Raw genomic sequence first — 11,002 nt, 5'->3', positions numbered from 1 at the left:
GTGTTATAAGAGCCCAGGTTGCTCTGATAGTGGCCTTCAGCTCTTCTGCATTGTTGGGTCTGGCATATCGTATCTTCCTCTTCACAATACCCCATAGATTTTCTATGGGGTTAAGGTCAGGCGAGTTTGCTGGCCAATTAAGAACAGGGATACCATGGTCCTTAAATCAGGTACTGGTAGCTTTGGCATTGTGTGCAGGTGCCAAGTCCTGTTGGAAAATGAAATCTGCATCTCCATAAAGTTGGTCAGCAGCAGGAAGCATGAAGTGCTCTAAAACTTCCTGGTATACGGCTGCGTTGACCTTGGACCTCAGAAAACACAGTGGACCAACACCAGCAGATGACATGGCACCCCAAACCATCACTGACTGTGGAAACTTTACACTGGACTTCAAGCAACGTGGATTGTGTGCCTCTCCTCTCTTCCTCCAGACTCTGGGACCCTGATTTCCAAAGGAAATGCAAAATTTACTTTCATCAGAGAACATAACTTTGGACCACTCAGCAGCAGTCCAGTCCTTTTTGTCTTTAGCCCAGGCGAGACGCTTCTGACACTGTCTGTTGTTCAAGAGTGGCTTGACAGAAGGAATGCGATGTCTTGCATACGTCTGTGCGTAGTGGTTCTTGAAGCACTGACTCCAGCTGCAGGCCACTCTTTGTGAATCTCCCCCACATTTTTGAATGGGTTTTTTTTCACAATCCTCTCCAGGGTGCAGTTATCCCTATTGCTTGTACACTTTTTTTCTACCACATCTTTTTCTTCCCTTCGCCTCTCTATTAATGTGCTTGGACACAGAGCTCTGTGAACAGCCAGCCTCTTTTGCAATGACCTTTTGTGTCTTGCCCTCCTTGTGCAAGGTGTCAATGGTCATCTTTTGGACAACTGTCAAGTCAGCAGTCTTCCCCATGATTGTGTAGCCTACAGAACTAGACTGAGAGACCATTTAAAGGCCTTTGCAGGTGTTTTGAGTTAATTAGCTGATTAGAGTGTAGCACCAGGTGTCTTCAATATTGAACCTTTTCACAATATTCTAATTTTCTGAGATACTGAATTTGGGATTTTCCTTAGTTGTCAGTTATAATCATCAAAATTAAAAGAAATAAACATTTGAAATATATAATTCTGTGTGTAATGAATGAATATAATATACAAGTTTCACTTTTTGAATGGAATTAGTGAAATAAATAGACTTTTTGATGATATTCTAATTATATGACCAGCACCTGTATATAATCACTACGAAATAGCTACAATAAATAACATGATTATATATAAATACTATTATATATATTATAATAATTATATATAAATTCTATAATAAAATATATTATATATATATATATATATAATATTGTTTTGTATTACAGAAATAAAAAGTAAATTAATCAACAGCAGTGGTCTGCCATAATGTACATGTATTTGTCATTTGTGAATCAGTGCCAGTGTGTCTATTGACCATCACTATGTCATCCAGCTTAATCTGGGTAGAATGTGATGCACGTGCGTCCTCTAGTGTTACAAATAAACATCAACTCATCAACATCATGTGTTTTATTCTCAGATTAGTGCATAATTATGTACACATTCAAAATATGCTCGATTGCTATACCTAAATTTTACAAGGATTACTATAATCTTCCTATAATAGTAGGATTTAAATATTAAATGTGTTAACATGATTTCAATTTTATGATAATTGCTGTGATTCAATTCCATTCAGTGACATATTCATTGAGAGATAATCTCATTTGGCCATAATTATAATACATATTCATATTCATACAACATCTTTTAGGAACTGTCTGCGTACAATCGCTTTTCATAATTATCTATAACAATAATTATCTTGCATAATTATCTAAAAACTGTGAATATATGCTGGATATATGACTTAAAGTCTGATTCCAGTCAGGCTTTATGCCTGTTTTCCTGATGTGTGTCCCTCAGGTAGAAGCACGTCCACGGTGAAGCTGACCTTCTTTGAATGGATCACACTGTAAGTGTTGTCAAATCGGACCACATCTATAGAGAGAAAAAGATTGTTGTCAGCATAAATAATGAACCTGTGACTCTTCAGAAAATTTATGCTTTTGTTATCATGCTCATAAAACCACCAAAAACTAAAATGGAAAATTCAAAACAAACATACAGATGCCTGGTTCTTCACAGGTGTAGGATCCATCCTCTGGAACTAGATGGGAATTGTAACGTTCGGTAGGCAGTATTTCCTGCATGGCTTCCACTTTCTTTGTCTCATTCCCTTTAGTCTTCAGGTAAAGTCCAAAACCGATATCAGACCCTTCGCTTGCAAACTGCCATCTAGATTGAGAAAAACAATGATGACTATTTGTATTATACTACTTTAATCACAAAAGAAGGACTGGCTATGGTCAGAATGGAATAGTAGCATACTCTATATGGAGTATATTGCATGCTACACTCTTAAAAATAAAGAGTGTTTTCACAAAAGAAGCATTTTAAGTTTCCCTATAGAACCTTTTCAGTGAACAGCTCTTAAAAGAACCATTTTTGAAATGTTGCAAAAGCGACACATGGAACATTTGCATTCTGTGCAGAACATTTTAAAAATCTAGAGAACCTTTTTCCACAATAAAGAACATTTTGGAGAATGCAAAGGTTCCATGGATGTTGAAGGTGCACTAAATTGTGGCCCTCTTGTGGTTAAAAAACAAAACTGCATGCATTTTGAGGAAGAACATTGCTTTCTTTGTGCCTCGGCTCTACGTGACTATGGATGAATACGACCCTTCACAATAGATGATGCTTTATAATGAACTCTTTTAGAGCTACATATGGCAATTCATCTGTTCAATAAAATACCTTACTCACTGTTGAGTAATAAAAACGCCATCTCTGCGTTGCTTTTGCAATATTTCAAATCCCTTAGTTCTCGCCATCTCTGAAAAGCCAAACCAATGTTTATTACTAGCTCTGTCGCACTCTCTTTTTGCCAGCAGATTCCCCAGAGGTTCGAGATTTAGTGGCTTCATGTCAACCTTTCTCGCTTGTTGTGACAACTAACCTATGCTACTCTCACACCATATATGCTTCAAAGTAGCTGGAGAAACTTTTCTCTATTTACGGATATGACGAGATGGGTGAGTGACGTATGTACGCAATTTACTGTGAAAACCATCCTGTCAGGTCTAAAATATAAACAGTTATAAATAGGCTTACAATAGTGAATCATGGGAAGACAAAACACATTTTGGATTTAAATTTTGATAATTTTGAACAAAAAAAAATTACATATTGTACCTTTAAAGGTTCTTCGTGGAACAATAGATGCCGATAAAGAATGTTTATTTTTTAGAGTGTATTTTGCAAATCTGCTATTAGCACTGAAAAATGGTACTTACCGTAGCAAGCAGTTTGGAAAGAGCACCTCATAATCTAGCTGGTACGAAGAGCCACGGCTAATTGTGACGCACTGGTCATACTGCACTTTGATAGAGTCCCGTATGTAGTAGGACTTTGGCACTACACCACCATAACGTAACTGGGAGGAAGAGTCAAGACAACTAAATATTGGTATTCTGTACACACTACCATTCAAAAGTTTTGAGTCATTAAGATTTTTAATGTTTTTGAAAAATATCTCTTGTGCTCAAAAGGCTGCATTTAATTATTCAAAAATACAGTAAAAACAGTAATATTGTGAAATATTAATACAATTTAGAATAACTGTTTGCTATTTTAATATATTTTATATTAATATATTAATATATTTTACTTGTTCAAAACAATCACATACCAAAGTTTGTACTATTTTCTGTTTAACTTGATAAATAAAAGAATTTATTTTTGTTCAATAAATATACTGTCATTAAAATGTTAATATAAAAATATATTTAAAAAATACAGAAACAAAATTATTTTAAAAAGTAAAGATTTAATATAGATTTACAGCAGTAACATTAAATTATATTATGATTAATATCATATTTTTTAAATATGATGGTTTTATTATAAATGTTGATTATCTCTAAGGTGGACACCCAACTTAATATATGATATTTACCATCTAAATCTAACCATGTCATGTCAACAAATGGAAAAGTCAGCCAGCTAATTATTATCATGATAATTATTGTGCCTTTCTCCCAACAGCAGGGGCACCTTTTTTGAAAAGCGGATGTTTTGGAAAGTTTTTGTGCCATCTAGTGGTTTAGAGGTAAATAAAATCAAAGGCGCCTTATACCCCGGTGCACCTTTAGCCCCGTTGTACCCTATTCATTTCTTTCAAACAATAGTGTATGTGAATCTCACCATGGTCTTACAGAGAGGGTTTCCATCTGGATCAGTCATAGAGCCTCCATAAACCGCAGGTAACTGATCTGCATCCACATAGTTCCTCAACACCTCTTTCCAGTTGGCTGTGAGGAGCAGATCCAAAGAGAAATTGCCATTCATGAGGTGTCATTCATACAGGATAAGTAACACACCGCAGTCAATCGTAATCATGATGTCTGCCTTAACAAATTTAGTTAGACAACTTACAACCCAGCACAGCAATCTTCTGCCTTGTTTCCTCACGCAAGAAGTGTTTGACCAAGTTGTATGCAATAGGGAAGAGTTTAGGGGCTGTAGAAAGAAGAATTAAAGCATTAAAAGATTTCAAAATGGTTTATTATTAAACAGCATCACAGTGGTGTGATTTTACTGGTGCAACAATGACTCACCTTTGATTAAAAGCACCTTTTTTAGGCTCTCGGGATAGTTTTCTTCATACATAGTCAGAATCTGCAATGAGGAAATTGCAAGAAAAGGCAAAAATAACACAATATGACCGTTTTAGCTTGACAACAAGTGTGGAAACAGATTATTAACATGTTAAGATGGATCTTAAAGTCCCCGTGGTGAAAATCAAGTTTTTAATGTTGTTTATATGTCTTTGTGGTGTTTTTAATATGCTTTAAGACAAACCATGTGCAAAATCACAAGTCAACACTCAAAAACGTGGTTTGAAATCGCTGGTGTCTGTGACGTCACAAACTACCTTGAAACCAATCACGTCAGCATGTGATCATCAACGAGTGGATCTCTGAACTGGTGTGAGCGAGTGGAGGTGGGTCTAATTTGCATATTCATAGAACTGCATATACTAAATGAAGCAATGGTGTAAAGTTACATTCAAGCTATTTTAAGGCACAAAGAATTTTTTTAATATGTTTAATATTTTTAAATATTTTCAAAAAATGTTTAAATATGTCATTTTGTTGATCAAAGATGAGTTTTAAGGGATAAAATTATTGATACAGGGGGACTTTAAGTAAGAGAAGATCCATTATTTAATTTGTCACATGAAAATGAGAATGTGAGGCATCTGTAACAAATGATTAATTTATTTATTTGCCTTTTTGCCACTTTATTAGACCAAAGAAATAACAAAAGATGGATTCAAGTGTACACGCACCAAAGCTCTTTAGTTGTGTCCCAAATGTGTATAAGTGCATAGTGCATAAGTACACGAATTGGGATGCGCCTTATGTTTCAAAGCATGTGCACTAACCTCTAAGCCACAGTGATAAACAAGCAATTATATATAGCAATGTTATAAGTTTGTGTCTAATTATTGGGCTTCAAAATGACCAAGCTCTACTGAAAGCATCATGTTCCTACCTCACCGTACATCTCAACAACAGGCTTCCAGAGATGTTTCATGCCAAGCCCTTCACAGTCATAAATGATGGTGATTGATTCAATGTGTTTGCCAAGCTGATGAATAAAATCACCCCAAAACAACTGTAAACAATTATGAACAGCAACACTGCAGCAAATTAATGTGAAGGTTCAGATAATAAAATATCTGACATTATAAAATAGTCACAGTTTTTGCACTGATTTTCTTACTCAGATTTTTTTGTCTTCTTTTTCAGTATAAATATCTAAACAGTCTTAAATCAAGACAGATTTACTAGTGAAGCAAAATGATAGATATTAAGTCTTGCTTTCTGAAAAATGTATTAAAATGTATGCTTGAAACAAGAAAAAAAATCTGCCAGTGGGGTAAGAAAAATATGGAAGCCTGTTTCTGCCACTGAATAAAAAATAAAAAAGGAAATTGTGACTTTTTATCTCGCAATTCTGACTTTTTTTCATGATATAAACTCGCAATTTCATGTTATAAAGTCAGAATTGCATGATATAATCGCAATTCTGACTTTTTTTCTCGCAATTGTGAGTTTATATCTTGCAATTCTGACTTTATTTCTCACAATTGTAAGTTTATATCTGCAATTCTGACTTTATTTCTCACAATTCTGACTTTATTTCTCACAATTGTAAATTTATATCTGCAATTCTGACTTTATTTCTCGCAATTCTGACTTTATTTCTCGCAATTGCAACTTTATATCTGCAATTCTGACTTTATTTCTCGCAATTGTGAGTTTATATCTTGCAATTCTGACTATATTTCTTGCAATTATGAGTTTATAACAAGCAATTCTGACATTATAACATGCAACTGGGAGTTTATATCTCACATTTCTTAGTAAAGAAGTCAGAATTGCGAGATATAAACTCACAATTGCGAGAAAAAAAGTCAGAATTGCGAGTTTATATCCCGCAATTCTGAGTTTATTACTCGTGATTCTGACTTTATTTTTTCACAATTGTGAGAAAAAAAGTCAGATTTATGAGATAAAAGTCGCAATTATCTTTTTTATTTTTTATTCAGTGGCGGAAACAAGCTCACATAGAAAAATAATCTTATTTTCCCTTAGAATTAAGTTTATTTTTCTGACCCCATTGACAGATATTTTTGTCCTGATTTAAGCAAACTCACTTAATTTTGATGCATTTTTTTTTTTTATTAAATAAGTCATATTGCTTCTCAAGTAAATGATTTAAGAATGTTTAGGTATTTGTACTGGTAAACCAGAAAAAAATATAAGTAAGAAATCTTTTTTTTTTTTTTTTTTTTTTTCCAGTTTGGTATACATTCTCAGTCATTTGGTCTTTATTTGACAGAAGGTACCTTTTTAGACTGCTTCTCACACTCTTGTCGTAGAAGCTCGGCGTCTCTGACTTTGGTCCTAAGGCAGTCTTGTTTGCTAGCCGACAGTAAAAGGCCTTTCGGATCAAGAGGGCCGATGATATCATACCAGATTGGACTTCCTTCACGATCATAGCCACACATTCCACCTGCCACATAGCGCTCAATGACCTGGACAGAGAACAATTTATGTGTGTTAGAAGGGCATTTTTCATTCTGAGCTTATGGTAAATATTTTAGTTGTACTGTACTGATATACCTCAGGCGGCCTCCAGTCATCAATTATTGTGTCTACTTTCATATGCTTGCGAAACTCCACATGCTGGAATAGATATAGTGATTTGTGTAAGCCAAATGAGAAAAACTTTATGTAATTCTGTGGGGTTTAATTTTGTTTCTTTAATGAGGCCTCCAGGGGCTGTATTACAGAAGCTTCCTATCTTATACTGTAAAAAATATCTATATTTAGCATCAGTCTTCAGTGTCACATGATCCTTCAGGGATCATTGCAATATACTGATTTGCTGCATTTTTCATTATTATCAATGTTGAAAAGAACAGAACAGCATTTATTGGAAATATGAATCTTTTGTAACATTATAAATGTCTTTATTGACACTTTTGGCCAATTTAATGCATCATTGCTAAATAAATGTACTAATTTCTTTTTTTTTAATTCAAACTTTTGAATGATATTCTAAGTAAAATTACAGATGTAACTAAACAGACAGATTATGAGTTAAAGGGTTAGTTCACCCAAAAATGAAAATAATTACCTCATGTCGTTTCACACCCATAAGACCTTTGTTCATCTTTAGAACACAAATTAAGATATTTCAGATGAAATCCAATGTCTCAGTGAAGCCTGCATAGCCAGCAATGACATTTCCTCTCTCAAGATCCATAAAGGTACTAAAAACATATTTAAATCAGTTCATGTGAGTACAGTGGTTCTACCGTAATATTATAAAGCGATGGGAATACTTTTTGTATGCCAAAAAAACGAAATAACGACTTTTTAACAATATCTAGTGATGGCCGATTTCAAAATCGGAGCGTTACAAATCTTTTGTGTTGAATCAGTGATTCGGATCACGTATCAAATCGCCAATATTTAGCACCTGGAATGCAAAGTTTACCAGGGGAGCCCCACCAAAAACGCGAATTTTACCCCCAGGAACGCGTTTTTTTTACCGTGGGACCCCCCTGAAATGCGACTGGGCTAATTTTGGGCTAATTTTGAGGAGAAATTGGGCGGGTTTTGTTGTGAAAACCTGGCAACCCTGCACTGATTTGATTCGTAAAGCTTCGAAGCTTAATGAAGCAGTGTTTTGAAATCGCCCATCACTAGATATTGTTGAAAAGTTGTTATTTTGTTTTTTTGGCGCACAAAAAGTATATAATATTAAGGTAGAACCATTGTACTCACATGAACTGATTTAAATATGTCTTTAGTACCTTTATGGATCTTGAGAGAGGAAATATCATTGCTGGCAATGCACTGAGCCATCGGATTTCATCAAAAATATCTTAATTTGTGTTCCGAAGATAAACGAAGGTCTTAAGGGTGTGGAACGACATGAGGGTGAGTAATAAATGACATTATTTTCATTTTTGGCTGAACTAACCCTTTAAGATGTTTCTGTAATTCAGACCCAGGTGTTTAAAGTGGCTGTAAGTTAATGTAAGCTGTGATATTACCTTTCTAATCATTGCCTCGGCCTTTGGGACATTGAAGCTTCTAGCTGCAAACAAGATATGACCAAACTTTAAAATGTCTTGAACATTTTTATTATAAAGCATAAAGAGAGCAGTGAAGGAAATTCTAGGTCTAATTCTTGTTGGGAAATAATCATTTTGAACAATTTGCAAATAATATTTGCATTAAAATTTGCACACATGCCTAATATATAAAACGTTTCTTGTCTCGTCACAATCACGTATATATGCATTTAATTCATTTTCAATTCATCCCCCCTCAATGTCTATGGTGGTTAAATAAATAAAGTACATGCCAGACTACTATCTTGCTCTTTCCTAGATAAATCACAATTAAGGACTAAATGCATACGAGGACTGTAGAATATTATACAATAATGTAGTGCAAAGGGTGAGAGCAAATAATTCTGCAACGGTCAAAAATCACAAGTGAAGAGAGATAAATATTGACACATACATTACATTCACAAGAATGTCACCTTGGACTTGCCTCTCAAAAAGTAAAGTCAGCAGATGGTTTTGGGATGTTCTATCTCAACAGAAAATATTGATTTCTAGATAAAACTGGTTAAGATAAAGCAATCGGTAAGGAAAAAATAAATAAATCTCAGAAATAACTCTTGTGTTTTTTTCATGGAAGAGTACTTGCATATATTGTCCTCTATATAATCACAAGTGTTTCCTGATGATTATTGTAGATCTGGCATTCTGTTAATCAACACACAGGTTCATGAGGTCATAAGGTCATCCGATATGACCACGCAGTCAGAGATAAGTCAGTTAAAAGCAGGTCTCCACTATATTCAAAATAAAAGTTCACCTGAAATCAAACTCCCAGAGAAGTACATGTTGTTTGCCAACTACTCTGATGTTTGTGTTATTAAATCTTGCTAAAAAAAAATCCGTCCTCACCTCTGAGCCAACGGAGAAGGTAATGGTCAGTTTGATTAGACAGTTGATCCAACACATCTGATATTTTCTCCCGAAACTGACCAAACAAATGGCATTTAAATATAGCAACATTTCTTTGACAGAGTTAAACTCTGAAGATTAGTTTTGTAAGCTACATTAAATTTTAATATAACGATACACTACCATTCAAAAGTTTGGGGTTGGTAAGATTTTTAATGTTTTTGAAAGAAATCTCACCAAGGTATGTGTTTATGAAATCACAAACCGTTGAAATGTCATTACAATCAAAAAATGTTGTAATATTATTATAATATTGTAATAATGCACCTTAAAATGTAATTTATTCCTGTGATCAAAGCTGAATTTTTTTTAGCATCATTACTCCAGCCTTCAGTGTCACATGATCCTTCAGAAATCATTCTGATTTGCTGCTCAAGAAACATTTCTGACTATAATCAATGTTGAAAAAGTTTATTTTTGTGGAAACTGTGACACATTGTCAGGATTATTTAGTGAATAAAAAAAGTTAAAAAGAACGTTTATTTGACATAAATCTTTTGTAATAATATAAATGTCTTACTGTCACTTTAATTCAATCAATTTAATGCATCCTTGCTGTATAAAATGATTAATTTCTTTAAAAAAAAATCTTACTAACCCCAACCTTTTGAACGGTACTGTATATCATATATTAAAGGCTATTAAAAATGACATGATGTAGGCCTAAAAGTTAGTGTAGCCTATTTTAAACTATATGACTGACACTCAAAATACTAAGTGAAAATATCTTGAAATTAAGGAATGAAAATGTTAAAACAAACAGATTTTGTGCCTTTACTTGCCTGTGCTAAAGCCTCGGTTTGTTTGGGACTGAGGTCTCCTACTCGTCCGCTCATATTGTCAGCATCACACACACTCGCGCATTGAGTTCTCGAGCTCGTGCACCTGATATTTATACCAGGTCACGCGAGGCGCGCGTGCTGGAGAAAAGATACAGCACGCGTCGCTAAGGTAATGAATGAAAGATGCAGCGTCATTCTGAGACAATCCATGTAAACAAATCCTTAATATTGTTCTGCAATAATGCACTACAGCCCTCCTCTGTCAGATGAAATTTTAAGTTTAAAGTCTTCACCAGAAGTCGATTCAACAGTTCAAACAGAACATTTAAAGTTCCCCTTTCGAATAATTATTTAATTACATATCACCTCAAAGAGAATCAAATACACTTATTTTCTGTGTTAATGCTACAGACTATTTCATTATTTATTTAGATATTTATTTGGCAGTAAAACAGGGTCCGTGTGTGTAGTCTTTTCAGAATTACACGATAACTAAGCAAGACTGAGA

At 34.4% G+C, this 11,002-nt stretch overlaps 1 protein-coding gene across 3 annotated transcripts; it reads right to left on the bottom strand.

The window, feature by feature from the left end:
* Window positions 1-1,536: 1,536 nt before the first annotated feature.
* Window positions 1,537-10,650, bottom strand: sec14l7 (SEC14-like lipid binding 7). Of its 3 annotated transcripts, none has more exons than XM_051908141.1 (12): window positions 10,495-10,650; window positions 9,653-9,728; window positions 8,723-8,766; window positions 7,281-7,343; window positions 7,004-7,192; window positions 5,644-5,766; window positions 4,704-4,764; window positions 4,522-4,605; window positions 4,291-4,397; window positions 3,381-3,520; window positions 2,150-2,319; window positions 1,537-2,022 (listed from the first exon to the last, which is right to left on the bottom strand). In XM_051908141.1, exons 1-12 carry the CDS (start codon window positions 10,546-10,548, stop codon window positions 1,916-1,918), a joined length of 1,218 nt encoding a protein of 405 aa, XP_051764101.1. In that variant the 5' UTR covers window positions 10,549-10,650; the 3' UTR covers window positions 1,537-1,915. The 3 variants fall into 3 exon arrangements, with proteins under 3 accessions (XP_051764101.1, XP_051764102.1, XP_051764103.1); XM_051908142.1 differs by having other exon boundaries at window positions 5,644-5,739; window positions 10,495-10,648; XM_051908143.1 differs by lacking the exons at window positions 9,653-9,728; window positions 10,495-10,650 and adding an exon at window positions 9,227-9,498 and having other exon boundaries at window positions 8,723-8,762.
* Between the last annotated feature and the right edge of the window lie 352 nt (window positions 10,651-11,002).

Source organism: Ctenopharyngodon idella, chromosome 10, assembly GCF_019924925.1.
Source record: "Ctenopharyngodon idella isolate HZGC_01 chromosome 10, HZGC01, whole genome shotgun sequence".
Taxonomy (NCBI): domain Eukaryota; kingdom Metazoa; phylum Chordata; class Actinopteri; order Cypriniformes; family Xenocyprididae; genus Ctenopharyngodon; species Ctenopharyngodon idella.
The sequence above is the reverse complement of the archived record's forward strand: the minus strand, read 5'-3'. Positions and strand labels throughout refer to the sequence as shown.

Excerpts from the sequence above, each read along its gene's own strand:
- sec14l7 (XM_051908141.1), bottom strand. The coding sequence starts at position 10,548 with ATGAGCGGACGAGTAGGAGACCTCAGTCCCAAACAAACCGAGGCTTTA. Across the intron at positions 7,344-8,722 it reads CCGAGGCAATGATTAGAAAG|CATGTGGAGTTTCGCAAGCA; the intron begins GTAATATCACAG and ends TATCTATTCCAG. Across the intron at positions 5,767-7,003 it reads GTGAGAAGCAGTCTAAAAAG|TTGTTTTGGGGTGATTTTAT; the intron begins GTACCTTCTGTC and ends AATTGTTTACAG.